General features: G+C 56.6%; 1 protein-coding gene across 3 annotated transcripts; it reads left to right on the plus strand.

Moving 5' to 3' along the window:
- Window positions 1–460: 460 nt before the first annotated feature.
- Window positions 461–23206, plus strand: LOC309605155 (atypical kinase COQ8A, mitochondrial-like). 3 transcript variants are annotated; one of them, XM_082340572.1, is made up of 14 exons: window positions 461–646; window positions 3332–3739; window positions 4002–4068; window positions 13937–14011; window positions 17011–17133; window positions 18758–18843; window positions 18961–19101; window positions 19594–19675; window positions 19784–19877; window positions 20153–20294; window positions 20526–20633; window positions 20778–20843; window positions 21133–21219; window positions 22085–23206. In XM_082340572.1, the coding sequence occupies exons 1-14, from the start codon at window positions 470–472 to the stop codon at window positions 22370–22372; spliced, it is 1944 nt and encodes a 647-aa protein (XP_082196698.1). In that variant the 5' UTR covers window positions 461–469; the 3' UTR covers window positions 22373–23206. The 3 variants fall into 3 exon arrangements, with proteins under 3 accessions (XP_082196698.1, XP_082196699.1, XP_082196700.1); XM_082340573.1 differs by having other exon boundaries at window positions 21162–21219; window positions 22085–22303; XM_082340574.1 differs by lacking the exons at window positions 21133–21219; window positions 22085–23206 and adding an exon at window positions 20961–21070.
- The last annotated feature ends 124 nt before the right edge of the window (window positions 23207–23330 follow it).

Here is a 23330-nt window from a genome sequence, read left to right on the forward strand (position 1 = left end):
TATGTTATTCTTTCAGAGGTTGTGCCTTGCCCCCTTCCCTCCTGTGTCATTCCTTCCCCAACCTACGGTTTTGGTCCAGAAGGAAGAACTCTGGACTAAATCAGGACACCCAGATTCAAGTCCTGTTTCTGCCACTTGGTGGCTGAGAGACTTTGGGCAAATCCCTTTACTTGTCTGTGCCACGGGGTGGCTGTGAGGCCCAGGTGATGAAACATGGTCGGGCGCACAGCCCTGACTCCACAGACTCTCTCTTTCTGATCGGCGCCCTGCAGTGTGGGGAGTCACTCAGTTTACCTTGAGCCCTGGGCCCTTCCTCTCTTTTCTCTCAGTCAACCTGGATCAGAAGGGGAGGTCAGTGGAAAAACCAAACAGCCAGAGTTTGGGGTAGAGGTGGCCTGTGTGAGTGCGACCCTGTGTGAGGCGTGGAGCCCCGACCCTGACTTGGCCCACTCTCTTCCAGCCCTGAAGGATGGCTGCCATGTTGGGGGACACCATCATGGTGGTCAAAGGCCTTGCCAAGCTGACCCAGGCGGCCGTGGAGACCCACCTGCGGCACCTGGGCCTCGGCAGGGAGCTCATTATGGCGGCCAGGGCCCTGCAGTCCACGGCCGCAGAGCAGATCGGCATGGTCTTGGGGCAGGTGCAGGTAAGGAGGCCAGTTGGCAGTGGGGGTGGGTGCCAGCGGGAGGGGGCCTTGACGTTTCAGCATCCAAGGGGAGGGTTTTAAGCAAAAACGAGTGCTGGAGCCGTGGTTGTCAACATGGCCTGCTGCAGCAGAGTGCCATCCACCGTGTCATCACCTGCATGGTCCCCACCCCTGTTCCTGACAGTCTGAGGGCATGGGGAGGGGGCGCGAGTGTGCGCGTGCGCCGTGTGCACGCATGTGTGTGCCTGGGCATGTGTATGTTGGGAGCTGTGCTGCAAGGGTGCCCTGCTGCCGCACTCCTCCCATTTCTGCTCTGACCTTCTGGACAAGGACACGCACGCTCCTCCAGGCTGTGGGACATCCCAGCCCGCCGGCCTCTGGTCATTCTCAGAGTTAGGATTCCCAGCTCTCCCCTCATGCTCTCTAAGGGTCCAGTGGCGATACTGTGTCTCTCTCTCTACACAGATACCTTCAACTTGCAGAGGTGTTCACACCTGTGATCTCTTACAAGCCTCACCGCTGTCCTGGGAGGGGTGCAGACCCAAGTGCTTGCCCCCCTTTCTCAGATGGGGAAACTGAGACTAAGCAGTTTGATGCGATTACTGATTGACAGGACCGGAATCCTGTGTCCTCTTCCCAGTCTCAGACTCCCCACCCGCCCTCTCTCTGCTGAGGCTGGGCTGTGCCCTGGCAGCCTCATTTGGTGCCTTCGCTAGTGAGGAGCCATCGCCTTCCTGTTGGGTGTTTGCCTGTGGAGCATCCAGGAAGTGAGGTTGCCCAGCACCCTGGGGCCGCCCAGGAGAGAGGAGCACGCTAGACGTGGGCAGGCCTCCCTGAAGGGTGAGAGGGAACCCAGGCTCCCCGCTCACCCCTGTGCTCCCCTCGGGCAGGCCTGGCCCCGGTCCTTGGAAGAGGCAGGGCCACGCCCTGGGACAGCCCCTCGGAGGTGGGAGGGAGTGGCGGTCCCCCACCGCGAAGGAGGCGCCGAGCAGGGCGAGGGTCTCCAGTGCGCTCCCATTCTCTCCCTGCACACTCAGAGGTGGGTTCCTCCCCTGTCTGTGAGGGGACGGAGGGCCAGGTGCTCCAGAAACCTCTCTCTCTCTAGCTCCTCAAGGGATTTGTTCGCTTATTCATTCAGCAGACACTTACTGAGGCCGGTCCCATTGAGACACTGAGGCCCCTTGGCTGCCACATAAACAGCTTATGGTAACGCAGGGCCGGCGGCCAGCGCTGGAGTAGTGGGGCAGAAGGAGTGGTGAGCCCGCGGCCAGTGTGGGAGCTACAGGAGTTACGTGGCTCTCGGACCCTGTCCCAGACTCCTTCATTCCAGGGCTTCCCTGGCCATCTTGACAGGTGCCCCTTGATTCCAAACACAATTCATTTCTGCTCCGAGGCAGGTGCTGTCAGGCGGCCTCGGGGCGGCCCGTGGGGCAGGCCTTGGCTTGGGATACCTGCTCCGCCGTTGGCTGCCTGGTGGGCCTTTACCAGATTATTTCAGCTCTCTCGGCCTCCGTTTGCCACTTATGAGATGAGAGCAACAGCCTGTCTCTTTCCTTTCTCTGGAGGGCAAGTCTTATCTGCTTAGATCCCACAGTGTCTTACAGAGCTGAGAGTGAGAAGGCTTTGGGGTCTCCTGCTGTTTCTGCAGAACCTACAGGCAGCACTCCATGCATTGAGTCCATTTCAGTGGAATCGGGGAATCCAGGTCCCTGACCTCCCTTCAGGAGTCAGTGCTGTTCTAATTATAGCCTTCTCGGCCCTGTTCCCCTGGCCCCGTCTGTGCCCCGCGTAACTCTGTGACTGCGGGGAGCCCTCTTTTCGGATGAGGAAGTGGCAGAGAGGGGTCAGGAACTCTCTCCAGGTCGCTAGGGGTTCAAAAGTGGAAAGAACCTGGGCCTGAAGCTCAGGTCTCGGCGACTGTTACAGGGAAAACATGGTGTTTTCTCCCCCTCCTCTCCTGTCCTGTCCCCCCTGCTCCTGGAAGAGCCAGGCCAGGTCCTGGATGTGACAAGCCCTCTGGTGAGAGCCCCTCGGGAGCCGCGTCTGCAGCAAGGCGCTGGCCTGGAGAGGCAGGGCGGCCCTCCCTGTGTGCTGCGCTCGCCTCCTCTGGTCTTCGGCTGTCCTCTTACTTCTCAAAGCTTTCCCCATCTTTTGCCCTGGTTCACCTTCCCCAAAGCCCTGGTAGCCTCTCTTTAGCCCGGATTTACAGGTGAGGAGCTTGCCGCCGGGAGAGTGGTCGCTCACCTGGTCTGGGCGGGGCACCCAGCAGGTGCTCAGGGACCTGGTCTGGGCGGGGCACCCAGCAGGTGCTCAGGGACCTGGTCTGGGCGGGGCACCCAGCGGGTGCTCAGGGACCTGGTCTGGGCGGGGCACCCAGCAGGTGCTCAGGGACCTGGTCTGGGCGGGGCACCCAGCGGGTGCTCAGGGACCACGGGCGGCCGGCTTGCCTGGGCCCACGCGGCAGAGCCCTGGCAGGAGCAGGGCTGGAGCCCGGGCCTCCTGGCTCCTGGGCTGCTGCTCACCTCCGGAACTGGCCACGGGCCACGGGGGTGACATGGTAGGGCCCTCCAGAGGGTCAGAGGGTGGGACGCGCCGGTGTGCTGTCCTGGCCAGAAGGGGATGCACACAGGGAGGGGCTCCTGGCTGGCCTCTTGCTTCTCTCACGTAGGTGTTTGTTCCCTGCAGGGTCAGGAGAAGCATGAAGAGTCTTATGCCCAGAGCTTTGACGACCCGCAAGCAGAATTCCACTTCTCAGGGCCGAGGGCCGAGGGCGCCCCCGAGGAGTTGTCTGCGGCCTCCTCCCCCGATCAGTCCCCTCCGCCCTGGGATCACGCCCGCAGTCAGGGCCCAGCTCCTGCCTATGTTGCCAGCGGACCCTTTAGGGAAGGCGGGCTCCGGGGCCAGGCCGCCTCCCCTACGGGCAGGGTGAACGGGAGGCTCTTTGCAGACCCCAGAGACCCATCCTCTGCCACGGGCCTGCGGCGAAGGTTCTACCACCAGGACCAGTCCCCCGTGGGGGGCCTGACGGCTGAGGACATTGAGAAGGCCCGGCAGGCCAAGGCTGGCCCCGAGAGCAAGCCGCACAAGCAGATGGTGCGTGCAGGAGGCCCCCGAGTGGGGCTGGGGCGCTTCGCTCAGTGCTGCTGGGGTCAGGCCCCCTCTTCGGGGACGTTCTTCGGGTGCCGTGGCCTGGAATGTCAGGCTCACGGGGGCCTCTTCTGGGAGGGGTGTGCTGCTGGGCGGAGCTGCTGCCTTTGCGGGTGGAGAGGGCGTGCGGGGGGCGGCGTGAACCCCTGAAGGTTGGTCCTGTCCCTGTTCACTGATCCCTGGAGGTCTCTTTCTTTTCGCCCTCTAGCTCAGCGAGCGGGCTCGCGAGCGGAAGGTGCCAGTCACGCGGATTGGGCGGTTGGCCAACTTTGGAGGTGAGGTGCCAGTCCCGGTGAGTGGGGCGGGGGCCACCGTGGGGCCTGTGTGCGGCAGGGAGGCTGGCGACCCAGGGGTGCCCTGGGGAGGATGGTAGCTCCTGTGTTAGCTGTTCCGGGATGTTTTCCGTGGGTGGGCGATTCAGTCTCTGCCTCAGCTCACCCCTGGGGGTCGGTGCGTAGCTGATTCCACGCTGTGAGCTGTGGTTTTGCTTCTCTGGGGGGCAGCGTCTGCAGCATCAGCTTTTCACTCAGGCCTTTGGAGGCCCCTGCAGGGAGGAGGTGGGACAGTGGGGCTCTTTGGCTCCTGGACCCAGTGGTTTTTGCCCAGCCATTTGGGGACCCGTTTGCTGGATTCCTACGGGCCTGCGGGCATCAGTGGAATGATAACGAGGTGCCGTGGCCCTGAGCTGCTGTCGTCCATTTTAGTGTGCTGAGGAGTTGTGAGTTTGTTCTTTTCTTTAGGGGTTTGCATAGCCATTGTGTCCAGTACCCCTGTGCTCTCTTCGTCCAAGGTGGAGGATCATTTTATAGTGAAGGTTTACAGCAGTTGTCTCTGCTTTTATGACATTGTATTGTCATATCCGACCAAGATGTTCCTGTGGAAAGTGCCATCCTTTGCTATGGTTCTACTTGAAGATGGAGTGACTTCTCTAAAGCCCGCTTATCCTCAGTAGGTTCTCCAGACAATACAGCTAATGAAAGTAACAGCCCTGGCCACTTGATTCACGTACCCACCTGGGGCCAGTGCTTATTTGCGAGGCTCTGTGTAACAGTGGTCTCGTTGACTGGTTCACGTTGGTGCTAGTGCTGACTAGTCACGAGAGCCCGCTCTCACGTGTCTGAGCCTTTACCCACCTGCCTTTTGCTTTGCTGGTTTGTACGTCTCCCCTCCCACAGGCCGTACATCAGGCACGCTGCTCTCCCCGGCTGCCTCTTCTCTTCTGGAAACCCCATCTTACTCCTTGTTCAGGAGTGGCTCTGTGCTCCCTGATAACCTGGTCCTCTGCAAGCTGGCCTGATGTGTGGGTTCTAACATTGAAGGAAGGCTGGCTGTCTTCCTTAGGTGCAGAGCAAACTAGGTTAATTGGATAGAATTTTCTCAACTCTGAGGTTTTCTTCCATAATTGTTATCTTAAAATGTGGCATCTGCTGCTACTTAGCTTTTCAGGAATCTAGCATACAGTGTCATCTGAGTTTTAGCACAAAATTATTGCTTCATTTCATTTTAATGGATTAGCGTTTTAAGCAGTTCCTCATAGAACATTGTAACTCCCTGGGGTGCCACTAACAGAGTGGGTTTGGGTTGCTGCTCTGGTGACTTCTAGTGGTCCTTATTCCCCAGAAGACATGGCACTTTCCCTGCTTTGCTCAGTGGCTATTAGTGGGGACATTTATTATTCTTAAAGTATTAGATGGAGATTCTGTTCTCTCCCCCATTAGTTTGAGGGCAGGAACTGTTCTCTTCTTACTTTGTAGTTAGTCTTTCTCTGTAACCTGTAATCCTCCTCCCCTCACTGCAGACCAGGGCTCACCACAGAGTTCTGTCCCTGTAAGGCTTAGTTTGACTGATGTATTTTAGAATGGGTGTAAGCCTCTCTCGTGAGTCTTTGCCGGGGTGGGGTAGTGGAGGACCTGTTTGGGAAAAGTGGTCAGGATGAAGGTCGTGATGGCCAATTAGTATTTGATGGAAGTCCTGGTGAAGCAGGCAAGAGTCAGGCCTTTTTGGGTGGTGAGTTAAGGAAAGCAGACTGAAGTGAAAGCGGTTGTATAGGAAGGGGTGTAGGACAAAAAGTCAACTTCATTAAAACCAGGGTACAGGGCTCCCCTCAGGGCGTGGGGGACGTGGGCTGCCAGAGGGAGCTGGGGTTGGGGTGAGGAGAGACCCTGGTCTTTGTAGGGGCTTTGCACCATCAGGAGCCTCTTGAGCCCTTGCTGACAGCTGCCTGATGCCTGGAGCCGCCCTTCAGAGTCTGTGCTGGAGATTTGCTCACAGCTGTGATTCGGAGCTGCACACGTTGCCCAAGCAGTTGGCAGCTCATGTTTCAGGATTAGAGGTGGCAGGATGGGAGCAAAGAGGAGCCAGGTCTGGAAAGAACGTGCAATTCTGGCCCCAGAGGTGAATTCTGGGCCTTCTACCCTATCCAGAGGTTTTCAAACTGGGGTTTATGACCCTTTAGTGAGTGTGAAATCAGTTTAGTGGGTCAGGACCAGCATTTAAAGAACAAATTAGGGGCTTCCCTGGTGGCGCAGTGGTTGAGAGTCTGCCTGCCAATGCAGGGGACATGGGTTCGAGCCCTGGTCTGGGAAGATCCCACATGCCATGGAGCGAATGGGCCCGTGAGCCACAACTGCTGAGCCTGTGCGTCTGTAGCCTGTGCTCCGCAACAAGAGAGGCCGCGAGAGTGAGAGGCCCGCGCACCGCGATGAAGAGTGGCCCCCGCTTGCCGTAACTAGAGAAAGCCCTCGCACAGAAACAAAGACCCAGCACAGCCATAAATAAATAAATAAATTTAAATAAGTTGTAACATACTGGTTCCCTTAATAAATTAAATAAAATCTTTGACATGCGTTCATTTAAAAAAAAACAAATTAAATAGAATGGAATTGAATAAAAAAGGATCAGAATTAGTATCATAGATCCTTAGAATGGCACATGTTGCAAAAATATTTCTGTTTCAGAGATCTAAATATACTATTGATGTATGTTCTTCATTGCATTGTGAAGTATATGGCTTACTGGTGGGTCATTATCTAAACAGTTGGAAGTAACACTGCTCTACTTTCTTCTCCTAGAAAATGCTTCTGGCCTTTCTTCCCCTCATGAGGGTGAGATGTTTTTGAGGTGTAGACTAACAGACTTTAGGAAGTTGTTACACTGCAGGTATGAGAGAAAAGGATTGCTCTAGATCTCAGAGGGGTAGGATTGTATTTGGGAAGGTCAGCAGCAGGTATTCAGCTATATAGAGGCAGAAGGCAGGGGCTTTCCATTTGGGTGGCTCATTCTGATGCCGAGATGGTGCAGGAACTCTAGGTCTAATTTGGCTGTGGGACATTATGGCTCTGATGCTGTGGGCATGGTGATCTGTGGATATTAGATTTTGTTGGAGAATGAAATGAAAGATAGCATCAGATATTGGATTTGGGGTCAGAACTGGGCTTTAGGTCATCATAAGGTTTGGGTTATAATTCCGGCCCTGCTTCCTATGGCCTTGGGTGTTGCCTTGGTTTGCCTTTCTGTGAAATAGGGGTCTTGCCATTGACTCCAATGGGAATATTTTGGTAAATGTTCCATGTGTATCTGCAAAGAATTCTGGCATTGTCAGGTGCAGTTTATCTATCTGTCTAGTCTAGTTTGTTACTCACATTAATCAGATCTTTTAATGATTTTTTTGGTATGTTTATTCTTTTGTTCTTTTTTTAGAATTCTTTTTAAAATTCTTTTTTAAATTAATTTTTGTTGGAGTATGGTTGCTTTACAATGTTGTGTTAGCCTCCATTGCACAACAAAATGAATCAGCCATACACACAGATATCCCCTCCGTTTTGGACTTCCCTCCCATTTAGGTTACCACAGTGCATTAGGTAGATTTCCCTGTGCTATAGTATGTTCCCAACAGTTGTCTATTCTACACATAGTAACAATAAAGTATAGGTGTCACTCCCAGTCTCCCAATTCCTCCCACCCCACCTCTTCCCCCTTGGCATCCATACATTTGTTCTCTACATCTGTGCCTCTATTTCTGCTTTACAAATAAGATCATCTATACCATTTTTCTAGATGGTATGTTTATTGTATCAGCTATCAAAAGAGACATTTAAAAGTCTTATGCTATGATCATGGATTTACCTACCTCTTAGTTCTGTCAATTTTTGCTTTAACGTTTTGAAGCTGTGTTATTGGTTGCTTACAGATTTAGAATTCTTATATCCTCCTGGGGATTGACTCCTTTATTATTATGTCTTACCTCTCATCTCTATGAAAGTCTACATTGTCTGATATTAGTATAGCTGTTTTCCAGCTTTTTTTTGGCGGGGGGGTGGTCAATGTTTGCATTGTATATCTTTTTCTTTCCTTCTCCTTTCAAACTTTTGTATCCTTATATTTAAGGTATGTGTTTTGTAAGCAGCATATATATATTTTCTTTTCCTGTGATTTAGGTACAGACATTAATCTTACTCTTATAATGTGAGTATTAGGTTCATTTACATTTAATAGAGTTGCTGGTGTATTGTGGTTTAATCTTACTCTTATAATGTGAGTATTAGGTTCATTTACATTTAATAGAGTTGCTGGTGTATTGTGGTTTATACTTACTGTCTTAGTCTTTGTTTACTGTTTGACCCATCCATTCTGTTCCCTTTTTTCTCTTCTGTCTTACCTTCTTTTTACAAATTTTTACCTTTTTTTTAATTGAGGTATAGTTGACGTATAATACTATGTAAGTTTCAAGTGTACAACATAGGGATTCACGATTTTTAAAGGTTAGATTCCATTTGTAGCTATTATAAAGTATTGGCTATATTCCCTGTGCTGTACTATATATCCTTGTAGCTTATTTATTTTATACATAGTAGTTTGTACCTCTTAATTCCCTACCCCTTTCTTCCCCTTCCCCCTTCCCTCTCCCCACTTGCCTTGCCTTCTTTTGAATTAATCAAATTTTTTATTGTACATGTTTTCTCTTTATTAGTTTGTGTGTTATTATCCTACTATACTTTTAGTGGTTTCACTTGAGATTACAGCATACATTCTTGACTTACTACAATGTAATAGAAGTGATTATTTTTACTACTTCCCCAGTAATGCTAGCACTTCAGAACAGTTTAAATCCCTTCTTTGTGTGTGTGTGTGTGTGTGTGTGTGTGTGTGTGTGTGTGTGTGTGTATGTTAATGTGGATATGTATTTTGTTTCTACACACTTTATATTATATACTAAATTATTAAGATATGTTAAACCTCACAAGATGTTATTTCTTTGTATAGCCCGTATGAGTTTAGATTAGCCACATATTTACCCTTTTTGTGCTTCTTTCTCCCTTCATTTTTATATTAGAATTACTTTTGGGGTAATTTTCCTCTTCTCTGAAGAACTACCTTTTCTCTTTTTTGTAGTGCAGAGTGGTAATCATTAATTCTCTGTTTTTATTTGTGTGTAAATGTCTTTATTACACTTTTGTTTTAGAAGGTATTTTGGCTGGGTATAATACTCCATGTTCAAAATTAATTCTTTTGGACACTTTAGCAATATTATTCCATTGTCTTCTTTTTTTTGTTTTGTTTTGTTTTTGTTTTTGGCCGCACCATGTGGCATGTGGGATCTTAGTTCCCTGACCAGGGATTGAACCGCGCCCACTGCAATGGAAGCGCAAAGTCTTAACCACTGGACCACCAGAGAAGTCCCTCAGTTGTCTTCTTAACTTCCATTGTTTCTGTTGAAAACTTAACTATTCGTTTTATTGCTGCTCCTTTGTAAGTAATTTGTATTTTGTCCTCTGCTTTTAAAATTTTCCTTTTGCTTTTGTTTTCCAGCAGTGTGGCTGTGACATGCTTGGGTATGATTTACTTTGTTTTTATCCTGCTTGGGATTACAGAGCTTCGTAAATCTGTGCTTGATGTCTTTTCATCAATTTTGGAAAATTCTGGTCATTTCTTCAATTATTGTTTCTGCCCTGTTCTCTTTCTCCTCTCCTTCTGGGATTCCAGTTACACATGTGTTAGATTTTTCCCTTCTGTCCTGTGTGTCTCCTCAACTCTTTTCTATATTTTTCATTTGTGCTTCAGTAATATAGGTTCAGAGGAGATGTCTTATCATCTCCTCTGCACCTATGAAACGAGGGAGAACTGGACGATTATAGAAATGAGACCAACAGATAAAGTAGGCACTAGAGAAAACTTACCAAAAGGAGTTGAGCACTACGTGCCTGACTTCCTGAGGGTACACGCTGCACACTTGCTGTCACTCTAAGCAGCCAGTGCTCCTCCGGTGCTCTCTGAGGCAGCAAGACAGATGCCCTGTAGGTCCAAGAGCAGTTTGTGCCCTTGGCAGGGGTGAGGGAGCATGGTTTCTACTTTTTCCAGGAGTATACTTTAAAAGGGACTCTTTTGTCTATTTTTTGTCGCTTAGAGCCTCTGTGAAGGAGATTAGGGCAGTTATAATCTCCAGTTACAGATGAGGAAGCTGAGCCACAGTTGCCAGTCACCCAGGCCCATATGTGCATTTGTGACGGTCCTGGGACCAGGGCTGAGGAGGCCTGTATCATACAGATGGCAGTCTGAGCCTGTCGCCCCTGAATTCGTCCCATCTCCCCTGAACCAGCAGAGGGGCAGTCAGGTCTTCCCCCCCGCCCCACTCTGGCCTAGTTCTGAGAACCGAGGAGAACACTCTACAGGGAACTTCCTCCACCGCTCCTTCCTATTCGCCTTCCTGCGATGCCATGGGTTGCAGCCCCCTCCCAGGCCCCCTCTTCTTCCCGGCACCTGGTGCTGGCACAGCGTGGAGCATGCAGGTGATGGAAGAGAGGGTGGAATTACTAAGGGTTCAGGAACACCTTGAAGAGAAGGAAATATCCTTGTCCGCTGCCTTTTTTGTGTGGACTTTGTCTTATCAGATCAGAAGGATTGTTGGACGTGTTGAAAAAGGGAGGCCTGAGAACAGTGCCTGGCACGTGGGTGGTACTGTGTGAGTGAAGCTGTTTTACCCTCAGATTTGGCCCTTGCTGCTGCAGAGGACCTCCGTCCAGCCTTGCTCTGTAAACATGCCTGGGGGTTCTGGCAGGTTAGGCACCCCTCACTAAGCCTCCTCACAGACGGTGCTGTTTGTTAGAAGGTTTTTACTTACTTTTTTTCTTAACCTCTGTGTCTGTGTGGGCAGAAGGCCAATGCTGCTCAGGGGGCACTCATTTGGCTCTGAGGACCCGCAGAGGGACTTCGGGGAGGAAGGAGCTGGGCCAGGGGCCTGGGCTCCCTGATCAGTCCCACAGCCTGGGAAGCGGCCCAAAGCGCTCCCACCCCCTTGGGGAGACCCTGCTCCTTGCTGCTCCGCACTCCCACTGCGTTTCTTGCCTTCAAAATCTTCGTTTGTGAGAGAAATGTCAGGAACTTTCTTGGAAAGGGCTGGCGCCTTCTCACCGGCTAGGATGGCGGCCAGGCTGCTGACGGGGGCCATGGGGCCGTGGAGCCGGTTCTGCGGCTGGTCTCCTCTGGGACATCCGTGCGGGCCGGGCCGGGCCTGCCTGTGGATCAGAACTTGGACAGGCGCGGTCCTCAGGGCTGGGGGGCTGAGGTGGAGTGGACGGCCTCAGGTGACACCGGAGAGTGAGTGAGCATGGGCTCGGGCTGTCCTCACCAACACGGGGAATCCGAGGCAGAGCCGCTGATCTTCCCGGAGCTGCCTGCAGGTGCCACCCAGCTCCGGGAGAAGGAAGAGCCTGGCTGGGCTCTGCCCTTCTCTCTCTGCAAGGTCCTGAGAATCCTTTCAGGTCAGCCAGGTTGGGGATGGCGGGAGGGCCAGGAGCTCCTGAGGTCAGGGCTGGTGGGCTGGCGGGGCTGCTCTCGCCTCCGGGGCCGCGGTGGGGAGCCTGTCAGTTGGCACCTCCTCGGGCCTGGCACCGGGCAGGTCCTGAGGGAGCTCGCAGGGCCACAGAAGGAGCCTGCGGCCTGCTTTGTGGAATGTTCCCTCCGTGATTCGGTGTTCAGGGACAGGTCCTTGGCCTTGGAGAGCTTTGGCTCTGCCCAGCAGCCCAGAATGGGCCAGAGAAGAGGTTGGCAGAGCGTGTGAGGGGGCCCAGCTGGGGGCCCTGCAGAGAAGGGTGCTCGGCGTCTGCTCGCAGTGGCCCACCCGGGTCACCTTGGACACGTCTGCCTCTTTTGTAGGCTTGTCTTTGGACTTGATGTAGGCAGAGAAAAATCTAGAGGCAGAGAGGCATTGGTGAAGGTCGCTGCAGTTTGAAGGTTAGCGTTGCTGTTGCCATTAGTTTGCTGAGTCGGACAGTGTGCTGAGCGGGGTAGAGGGGGGTGAGCGGAGGGGAGTCACCGTTTGACCGGGGACGCAGCTCTGTGCCCAGTGTCCTCCGGGGCTGGGTTGGGGTGTCAGAGGGAAACAGGCCGTGGCAGCTCCATCCCAACGCACCAGGGTGTCCTTGGGGGCATTTCCAGATGACCGTGGCCTCTGTTCTGGTCGCCAGAACTTGTCTTATGCTGCCCTTGTGCTGACCCACCAGCAACATGGGGTGTTGAGCACTTGAAACGCGGCTGGTCCAAGCTGAGACATGCTTCGAGGATGAAACGCACATTGGATTTTGAAGACTTAGTACAAAAAAAAAAAAAAGTAACATCTTTCTAAGGATGTGTATATTGAGTACTTGTTGAATTGATAATATTTTGGATACACTGGGCTAAGTAAAATATATGATCAGAATTCCTTTCACATGCTTCTTTTTGCCTTTTTTAACATAGCCCCTAGAAAATTTAAAATTATATATGCGGCTGGCATTATATTTTTTGGGCAGCACTGGTCTAGCCCTTTGAATAGGAGAAAGGACAGTAATAGCGAACACCTGAATAGTGTTGCCTTATGCCCAGCCCTACTGGGGGTGCTTCACTCTTATTCAGCTGTTTAATCCTCACACTGACCCATGAGGCAGGAGCTACCGTTACAGCCGGCAAAGCAGAGGGTGCACGGTTGTCTAATGGTGTGTAAAATGTACTGCAAAAACATTTTTAAAAATTGGATTATCTTCTTATGATTTTTAAAATTTATTTTTCATTAAATAACTTTTTCAGTAGATTCAATAATAATTTTCATAAAAGTAATACATAATCATTGTAGAAAATTTGGAAAACGTAGAAGCATGTGCAGGTTTCCTTGCCCGGGGTGAGACTCCCAGCCCCCCAGGGCTGTGCTTGCCAAGGCCCGCTGGTCTCAGGGCATCTTTGGTATCTTCCCTGGGTCTTTGCTGTTCCTCCTGCTGTGGTCAGCGTGCTCCTCCAAGTGTTCTCCACTCTCTCGGCTAGTGTGCTCCCGCCCCCCAAGCCAGCTGGAACTGTATTTAAAGTAGAGGAAATAGGCCCTGAGCCAGGCTCCTGGGCTTTCTGTGTGCACTTAGTGGCACCTGCTGGGCTCCTCAGGCCTCTCCTAGACAGTAGGGATCATCCACTTCCAACCTCTGGACCAATGAGATGTTAATAAACCTTGATTTCAAAGGGGGGCCTGGTACCCCATTGTCCTTAGACCACTGTCAGTGCCTGTGGGGCCTTCCCCCGCAAGTGAGGGCTGTAGCCTGAGCTCCTGGGAGTCCCCATGGCTTTTGCAAAATGTTCCAGTTCCCACCAATGACTGCTTTATATTGCAGTGGTAATGCCTCTCCTTGCAGCTTCAGTGAACTGGATTAGAGAATTCTAGAGTATTGGAGGCTCTTCACACAGACTGTGAAGTGGGCGGCTGCATCCCAAGGGGATGCCCAGTGTTGTCAGGATGTCCTTGGCCTGCAACCATTCCTGGTCCACATTCCATTTGTGCTGCGTCCCCCCCAATGCGTTTCCCCGTCGTACGTTGTTTTGGGGTGTGTGTGTTTGTCGCGTGAGCCTGTAGCGAAGGTGATGGAGGTGGCGGTGGAGGAGGCTTTTCCACCGAAAGCACCAACCTTGAGCCAGGTCTTCTCTGAAAACAACAGCTGTGTACCTCCTACCTTTTTATCCCCTCCCTTTTCAAGATGTCTGGAGTGTCAGCGAAGGTCCCCAGGGGCAGGGGGCACTCCCCAGGGGAGCGAGGCAGGTGTCTGTGTGGGGCTGCTCTGGGCCTCGTGGGTGGAGGGCAGTGGGCAGCCCCCGAGCGAATGCCCAGAGCCCTCAACCTCCTCCTTGCAGGTCTGGCCGTGGGTCTGGGCTTCGGGGCCCTGGCCGAGGTCGCCAAGAAGAGCCTCCGCCCTGAGGACCCCTCAGGTGAGCTGGGCCCTTGATGGGGAGGGCAGGGTGGGCCCTGAGAGTTGGGCCTGCCAGCTCCCAGCTCCCACCTGCGTTCCCCGAGGGTTGGCCTCCAGGGGCATCTTTCATCTTGTGTTCCGTGTGAATGGCAGCCCTGGAGTTTGAGGCCTGAAGGCTCTTCTGTTCCTGTCCCGGCCCACGTTGGCTCACCCAGCCGTCCTGGTTCCTCCGGGCCCTCACACCTTCCCTCTTCTGATAGGAGCCTCAGGTTTGGCCCTGCCTCTGCCTCTGCTCTGCAGAGCTGCTGGGACCCCAGGTCTGGCCAGGTCAGGTGCCCAGGGCTCCCCGTTTGGCTGTGGTCAAGGGGCATGGGAGCTGCTGGAACAGACCCCATGGGGCCCCCCATTCCCCCATCTCGTGACCTGGGGTGGCCATTACCTCTCCAGCTTCAGATGCTTTGTCTCTGAGGTGAAGATCATGACTCCTCTGTCCCCTTCCTCCCAGGGTCAGCCCGGGGTCAGGTCAGAACGCTCAGTTCCCCCTTGTCTGGGTGGCCAGCTGTGGGCGGTACTCCATGGAGAACATTCTGCAGACTGGCTGCTCTGAAACCTGGGGTGCTTATGACGCTCTGATGATGGGTCAGGGGGCAGCTGGAGGCTCCACCCACCTCCTACCTGGTCCCCTCCCCCAGGCTTGTCCCGGTGTTGGGGGGAGGTGGCTAGGCAGGTGCAGGGCGCTTTCCCTTCAGCGGGGTCCTGGGGGCTGTTGAGAGCAGCCCTGCTAGAGCCATCTGCTTGGTGGATTTCTCAAAGTTTACTTGAAGTTCTGGGCTGAGTGCCCCCTGCCCCTCGCCCATTCAGGGACATCAGTTCATTCCGGTACTTGACACCTCCTCCCCCCTTCCCTGGGGACCCTGAGTGATCCCCACTGGCCTGCTGTGCTGTGGTCCCTGAGGCCCTAGTTACAGCCTGGGGGCCCCGAAGTGGGGCCTGCCAGCCACCTGGATGGCCCCGCTTCACCTGCAGAACCCTCTCGAGGGGATGAGGGGCCTCCGCGGAGAAGGCGCTAGCCTGTCCTCCAGGCCCCTGAGTATGTGTGTGTCCTTGGAAGGGACCGGAGAACAGAGAGGATTAGGGAGGGTATTTTTAGTGTTGGTGCTGAGACTGGGAAGTGAGAAGCCAGCGTTCCCCAGGCACAACCTCTCCCATCGTCCCCCCCAAAACTGGCTGCCCTCCGTCCTGCCCCGTCCAAGCAGGAAAGAAGCTATACTGGCCCCAAGGTTACAGCTGGTGTCCTTTGCCAGGGAGGCGGTGGCCCTTGTTGGGGGTCAAGGGGCCTAGTACCACTGGCCCAAGAGCAGGATGTGGGGCTCAGGCCCAGAGGGACGTGCCCTAGCTTCCTGAGCAGGCCCGGGAACCCCTGGGCCTGGAGGGCACCGACCAGCCTGGCCCAGGCCTCCCCAGGGAGCCTCTCCTGAGGGGGGGCCCGCCCACCACGCCCTTGGGCACCCCCGGCTCCCCCCGGGTTGTGTTCAGAACCAGCCTTGCCCGGGCAGGGGCCCAGACTCCAGCCTGTGGAGACTGGCCAGCCGTGAGGAGCGCTGCCTGGAAAGCGCAAGAGGGCCGGGCGCCGTCCCTGGATCTCAGGGGCGCTGCTGTCTCCCGGGCCTGCCGTGTCCCTAGGGGAGAAGATCTCCCTCCTCCCGCCTGGGCCGTGGCCTTCTCTCCCAGCGTCTGTGCCCCGCCCACCTCTCCTCAGGGACACAGGCCCAGGTCCTGGCCCACAGGGCCCAGGGGCTGGGGAGGGCAGAGCGGACATAGAGGGCCGCCTGTCCCTGCTGCTGCCCGAGGTGAGGGGTGATCTGGGCACCCTTCTTGGCCTAGACACCCTGGAGTGGTCCTGCCCCGGGGCTACAGCTTTCTTGACCCCCAGCAGCTGGGCTTCTTCCTGTGGAGCTGAGATCTCCCCCCTTCCCGGGACCCTGTCCTGCTGTCCGGGACCCTGGGGTGAGCCTAACCCCGCGCAGGCCTAACAGCTGCCCTCAGGTGTGGGCCCTCAGCCTCACATCCTCCTGCAGCCCACCCACCCTGGTATATCAGAGGCCATGTGGGACACGGCCCCGGACGGAGGGCAGTGGCATGACGGCCACCTCCCGTGTTCCCCCCTTGGGGACCCACCTCAGACCCACTCTGAGCGCTGGGCCAGGCCCGTGGTGATGCAGGCTGAGGAAAGTGCCAGGCTCTGTGGGGGGCAGCCCTCGGGGGTTCCTGATCTAACTGGGCTCACAGGACAGAGGGCAGGAAAAGCACCGACTGTCACCGGGTCACCCCCTCCTCATCACCTTGAGTCACCACCCTGCACCCTCCCACCCCCGACTGTGCTGAATGGAGGTCATCTGCACACCTGAGGTCCCTGTGCGTTCTCCCCGGGCCAGCTGGCACCAGCCCGGTGAGGCTGTCCTTGACCCTGAGCTCCCCTCCCTCGAGGACTGCGCTCTCACTGCAGCCAGTGGCCGCAGGTGACTGTGCAGAGACTCCAGGGGTGCTGGTGACCTTTGTCCAGGACACTGAGGGGCGAGCGACAGGGACTTGGCAGGGGCTGATACGGAGGGAGAGGCCCCGTGGGCGAGCCTGTGTGTGTGTGTGTGTGTGTGTGTGTGTGTGTGTGTTGGGAGGGTGTTCAGGTGGGCCCGGGGAGACCTGGGTGGCCCCGGAGGGCCTTCCTCGGCATCTGGGAGGTGGGTGTGAAATGTGGGTTAAAGTTGCATTGCCGGTTTTGTGGACCCCCGGGAGGAAAGACGTTGACTGAGCCCTTTGTGTCAAGCTCTGTGCTGGGACTTTACTGCATCTCATTTAAAACGTGTGAAACCCTGACCTCTTGTTATTGTCCCTGTTTTTACTGGGAGAACCAGTGGTTTGCCAAGACCCACAACCAGGGGCGGGCGGAGGGGCCTCTGGGGGATCCCAGGCCCAGCAGCCCCGCCTGAGGGAGGCCATGGTGACTTTGCTCCTCTGCAGGGAAGAAGGCCGTGCTGGATTCCAGCCCCTTCCTGTCAGAGGCCAACGCGGAGCGCATCGTGCGGACGCTGTGCAAGGTGCGCGGGGCGGCGCTCAAGCTGGGCCAGATGCTGAGCATCCAGGGTGAGTGCGGCTGCGCGGGCTGGGGGCGGTGAGGCAGCGTGGGGAGGGAGCTGGGCTGAGCGTCCAGGGTGAGTGCGGCTGCGCGGGCTGGGGGCGGTGAGGCAGCGTGGGGAGGGGAGCTGGGGGGCGAGCAGTGGGGGGCGCCGCACTTGGCCCCACTGGGAAGGGGTGGGAGGTTTCCTGCCCACGGGCTTCTCTTGCTTGAAGCCTGGCTGTTAACCCACCTGGGATGTTGAAAAACAGCGTCTTAAATAGGAGCCCACGGTTGTTTTTCTGGCTTCTTTCTGAGTGTTTTGACATGTCCAGAGGTCCTGGCGTCTCAAAAGTTGGGGAGAGTCCAGCTGACGCCCCCCGGCGCCCCTGCGTGGTGGTCCGAGGGTGCTGTTGAGGGAGCTCACGGGCCTGCGGTGGCGTGACGCTGGGGCCTGGGCTGTGTGGCCCCGAGGAAGGAAGGCGGGGGGAGGCGGCAGCGGCTGAGCCGGCGGCTGGCTCATTGCAGCCCCCAGAGCAGAGCTGGGGTTTGGGGGGCCCTCGGGGCTTCTGATGGTGCCTCCCAGGGAGGAGCACCCGAGGGGCTGGTGTCCTGAGTGGGAGCACAGCCAGTCCCCCCCACAAGCAGTCAGATGGACTCACTGAACTGGCCAGGTGCAGGACAGGAATAACCACCCAGGCAGGTGGGGGCAGGCACTGCCTGTGCCTGTGCGGACTCCCGAGCGAGCGGCACGCGCCCCTCGGAAGCCCTTCCGTGCGTGAGCCCCGCCTCTAGGACGGAGAGCCTCAGAGATGCGGTCAGGGCTCTGCAGGAGCGGCTTCATCGAAGGATTCTTTCTGGTCTCAAACAAACTGAAGTCAGCCGCTGTCCGGCTAGTGAGCTGCGTGTTGAAGCTTCTGTGTGCATTACAGAGTATTTCCAAAAGCTATTCAGCGACGTGGGAAGTGCTCGTGAGAAACGGCTTCAGGAGGGGAGTCGGCCAGAGCGTCTCCAGGCAGCGTGACTGCAGTCAGGGAAAAACGCATAGGAAAGGGTCAAAACGAAAAAAGAGAATGGTAGTTCTCTGTATGTAGATTATGGGTATTTTAAACATTTAATACGCTTTATTCCCTAAATGTGTTTCTTTTATAATCATAAAAAGCTGTGCCTGCTCTTTCTAAGGAATCCACCTCCTCAGGTGCCTGGGTGAGTTCAGAGGCCCCGGCACACGCCGCCCCGCACGCCATCGGCAGGACCCGGCCTGCACAGATGCACCCAGCGCCCGGGCGGGGAGGGGTGCCGTGGGCCGGGCTGCGGGGGTCTCGGATTTGGTTGTTGGCCGAGGTGGGCCAGGAGTGTGCACGGGTCAGTGTCCCTGCGTCCCCTCTGGAGCCTTGGTCCGCAGTATCAGGGGTCTGTGTGCCAGTGGGGAAACGCCCTGTGGGAGCAGGGAGAATCCGAGGCTGGGCCTGCTGTGTGGCATTGGGCCTGTGCCTCATCTTCTCTGAACCTGGGGTTCAGCGTTTGAAGGGCAGAGCGGCACCTCGGCCTCCTCCCAGGAGACCTCGCTGGGCAGGGGTGATCGAGGTGGCCTGTGCGCCCTCCTTCCGAGGGGTCAGCCTTCCGCTCTCTGAATGCTCTGCTGCCTTCCAGACGACGCCTTCATCAACCCCCATCTGGCCAAGATCTTCGAGCGGGTCAGGCAGAGTGCAGACTTCATGCCACTGAAGCAGATGATGGTGAGGCCGGTGCGGCTCAGGGTCCGGGTGCTGGCAGCCCTGCGGGAGGGGTAGGGGGAGGGCCCCTCAGGGTGTCCCCGGCTGTGCTCACGGCCCCTCCCTGGCCTCCCCCTCCAGAAAACTCTCAACAGCGACCTGGGCCCCAACTGGCGGGACAAGCTGGAGTACTTTGAGGAGCGGCCCTTTGCAGCCGCCTCGATCGGGCAGGTGCACCTGGCCCGCATGAAGGGCGGCCGCGAGGTGGCCATGAAGATCCAGGTGGGCACCCGGGGTGTGGGCTCGGTGCCCTCAGGGGCTGCACAGGGCCAAGCCGGGCCCTGCAGTGAGGGGCCTCTGCACCCTACGTCCCCTATGTGTCCCCGTGCCCAGGGCAGGGCCTGTGTCTCTTCACTTCTGTCCCGGCACTTGGTCAGCGGTGGGTGCTGAGAAGTATTTGCTGAGTGAGTGACTGTAGGAGGGAGGACAGCCTCCCAGCATGCTTGGTTTGGGGGGGTGCAGGGACTGGGGACAAGTGACTGTCTGTCTGGGGCCTGAGCCCAGGGATGGGGATGGGGGAGGGAGCGGTCGGCAGTGGAGAACAGGGTCGTGGTGGGCCCGGGGGTCACGGCAGCACTGGGGGGTCTTGGCTCTGCCTCACGGAGGTGCGGGGTCCGGAGGGACACAGCTGGGCAGCTGGTGGGTGGCAGGAGGGCGGGGGCCCCGCGGGGCCCTGCTGTGTCTGTCTGCCTGACTCCCCTCTGTCCCCCACAGTACCCCGGCGTGGCCCAGAGCATCAGCAGTGACGTCAACAACCTCATGGCCGTGCTGAACATGAGCAACATGCTTCCAGAAGGTCTGAGGCTGCCGCTGGGCAAGGGCAGGTTTGTGGGCGGGCTCTGGGGACCCCGGGGGGCCTCCCGGGGAGCCCCCAGTCCCCCTGACACCGTCCTCCCTGGCCCAGGCCTGTTCCCTGAGCACCTGATCGACGTGCTGAGGCGGGAGCTGGCCCTCGAGTGTGACTACCAGCGAGAGGCCGCCTGTGCCCGCAGGTTCAGGTGCGGCTCCAGCCTCGGGCCCTTGCCTGTTGCTCCCGCTGGGGAGACAGAAGGGGCGGCTTCGGATAGCCCGTCTTGGGCTGAAGGCCCCCCCGACTCTGAGGGGCGATGGCTGGGGTTGGGGCCTGAGGCCGGAGCCATGTCCCGCCCAGCTTGGGGCATGGCCCTCCGCCTGGGGGGCTCAGCCCCTTGCTGTCCTGTGTGTCGCCCCAGGGCGTTGGTCGGGGTGGGGGATCAAGGAGGCCCGGGTGTCACCTCCCACCCACCCCTGCCAGGGAGCTGCTGAAGGACCACCCCTTCTTCTACGTGCCCGAGATTGTGGACGAGCTGTGCAGCCCCCATGTGCTGACCACGGAGCTGGTGTCCGGCTTCGCCCTGGACCAGGCTGAGGGGCTGAGCCAGGAGATCCGGAATGAGGTGGGTCACAGGGTGGCCCTGGAGCCCCGAGGCCCCCCTGTGGGGCAGAGCGGGCAGGAGGGCTGCTGCGTTTCCCCACCTGGTGGTACGCTTGGCCTCAAAGTCAGCTCTGGGCATGAGGCAGGATGGGGTGGAAGATGGGGAGGGAAATGGGAGTCAGGCTTCCCCGGCCCAGATCCAGGGGCCACCGGGTGGCCCGGCGCTGGTGATGAGGACCCACCCGGCCCCCAGATCTGCCACAGCATCCTGGTCCTGTGCCTGAGGGAGCTGTTCGAGTTCCACTTCATGCAGACAGACCCCAACTGGTCCAACTTCTTTTATGACCCGCAGCAGCACAAGGTGAGCGCCCAGTGGGGCTCCCATGGGGAGCCTGAGCTCCGCTGGAGCAGGGTCCGAGATCTGGGGGTCTCGGCCCCCCGCCGCCCTGTCCCCCCAACCCGTGCTCCACTGGGGCAAAGCCTACCCGGTATCGCCCGTTCCCAGGTGGCTCTTCTGGACTTCGGGGCAACTCGGGAATATGACAGATCCTTCACGGACCTCTACATCCAGGTAGGGGTGGAGGCAGGGCTTGGCCTTGGCCCGTGTTCTCCTGAGGCTCAGATGGGATGCTTGGGACTCGGGGACGGGCGGGCGGGCTTCCGTCCTCATGTCCCTGCCTGTCTGCAGCGTTTGGTGCCCGTGGATGAGGCCGCAGCTGCCTCGGGCTCAGGGGAGTAAAGGGGAAAGGTGGGTGGGCCGGCAGCTGGCCTGTGTGGGGCGGGGCAGGTGCTGGCTCCCTGGACCCTCAGGAGCTCCCCCTCTGTGTGCTGCCCACGGTCCCCTCTGTACCTCCGCCCAGATCATCAGGGCTGCTGCTAACCGGGTCAGGGAGGCCGTGCTGAAGAAGTCCATCGAGATGAAGTTCCTCACCGGCTACGAGGTCAAGGTGAGCCCCCCGTGACTCTGGAGACGCACAAGGCCTGCTGAGCCAGACTCAGCCCCAGGCCGACTTCAGTGTGTGTGGGGAGGGTGAGCCATGGACTGCTTTTCCCTTGAAACCTGAAGGGAGTCTCAGTTTACAAATGCATGAGATCAGAAGTGACAGCTGCTCTCGAGGGTCTCCACAGGGCCCCTGGGCCGGCCCCACCCCAGCCCCTGGGCTGAGGGCCTCAGAATGCCGGGGGACTGGTCACCAAGCTCTTGTTTTACGCCCCACTGCAGCCCATTCGAGATCCCAGTCACTGGGCTCATCGTGTTGGCGCTCGGGGCCCGGGTGGGCAGATGGGATGGCAAAGCACAGCCCTCACTCGCTCAGGCCTCAGCGGGGAAAGGGTGAGGGGAGCGCTGGAAGTAATCGTAGCAGCCCTCTACATGAAGGGGCGAGCATCTGTGTTCCTGTCACCCAGAACCCACTCAGAAAGCAGCACCTTCCTCTCCTGATGACAGTGGGGAAGGGTTGCAGACACACAGGTGGTCTCAGGTCTGCCACCTACGAGGAGTGCAGAGGCTCAGGTCAGCTCAGGCCTACAGACTGTTCTTTTTGGAATGACAGGTGTTTTGTAAAAGCTTTGAATTCGCGTGCCCCCAGGCAGGGTCACACCCTGCTTTCGGCCGCAGACCCCGCCACTTCCTTTCTTCTTACACCGAGCCCAGTTCACACATTAATGATGTTCTCCTGGCCCCGTTCTTCAGTCTGGTTGAAACACTCACCTACCTGGCCCACTCCTCGGGGAGCACTCAGCCCAGGCCCCATGATGGAGCCCTGGGCTGGTGAGGGCTCTTCGATCTCACCTCCATTCGCCTCCCTCCAGGCCATGGAAGATGCCCACTTGGACGCCATCCTTACCCTGGGGGAGGCCTTTGCCTCGGAGGAGCCCTTTGACTTTGGCACCCAGAGCACCACCGAGAAGATCCACAGCCTGATCCCCATCATGCTGAAGCACCGGCTTGTCCCGCCGCCCGAGGAGACCTACTCGCTGCACAGGAAGATGGGGGGCTCCTTCCTCATCTGCTCCAAGCTGAAGGCCCGGTTCCCCTGCAAGGCCATGTTCGAGGAGGCCTACAGCAACTACTGCAGGAGGCAGGCCGAGCAGCAGTAGCCGCGGGCCCGGCCGCTAGGCGGGACCCTCCGTCGTCCTGCCGCTGAAACTAGTAGGAAGCCGGTGGTACCCACACTCCGTTTAAACTTCACCCAGTGAGAGGGGGCCGCGCTGCTCAGAGCCCGTGGCCAGCACTTATACACGGTTCTCATCGCTGAGTGGGTGTGGGGTGAGAGGCGCCGGCACGGAAATGCAGCCCCACTGCTGTCTGGCAGAATCTGCTTATTGTTTATGCATCCTCTGAAATGACTCTCGATAAAAAGACGATTTTATTTCCTTTTCCTTTTTGTAACAGGGCTTTTTGCTAATGTGCATGGTAACCAGAAGATGAGAGTTCTCCTTTTGACTCCCTGCCACCAAAAAAAACCCAAAAACGAAACAGAAAAGCCTTTTTGGATTTTATGGAGTGTGTAATACAAGGTTTGTGTGTGTGTGTTTCTAGAATGAGATTTGTGTTTTCTGCCTTTTCCTCTCCGGCTTGGATCTGCACGTGGGAGAAGTGCTGATCTGAGCAGTGCCAACAAGCACTACTTCACCAAGCGAGGCCCACCCACACCTGCTTCTGGCTGGTTCCTAGAGGCTTTTCTTGAGAAGCAGAGGTTTCCAGAGAACTGCTGCCTCCTGTGGGGAGGGGCAGGAGCCGCAGAAGGGGAGAGAAAGCCACATGCTCTCTGGGTGTGTGTGGGCCCTTCTTCCCGCTCCGGCGCCTGGGCCTTTTGTGGAAGATGACGTGCACGTGTCACCTGCTTGGACCCAAGGGGTCGTTTCAGGCTGTTAACCTCTGTACAATTCTTGTAATTGTCTGATTTACTTGTTTCAATTAAAAAAAAAAAATCCTAGCACCGTGGATTAATTCTTTCACTTGTAAAGGATTCTGAGCTGATGGTGAGTGAGGGGCCCGAGGTCAGCGTCACACCCTTTCCCGCCTCCAGACACTTCTGCAAGGTTTGCCCCTGTT

Source organism: Balaenoptera borealis, assembly GCF_965194805.1.
Source record: "Balaenoptera borealis genome assembly, chromosome: 1".
Classification (NCBI taxonomy): Eukaryota; Metazoa; Chordata; class Mammalia; order Artiodactyla; family Balaenopteridae; genus Balaenoptera; species Balaenoptera borealis.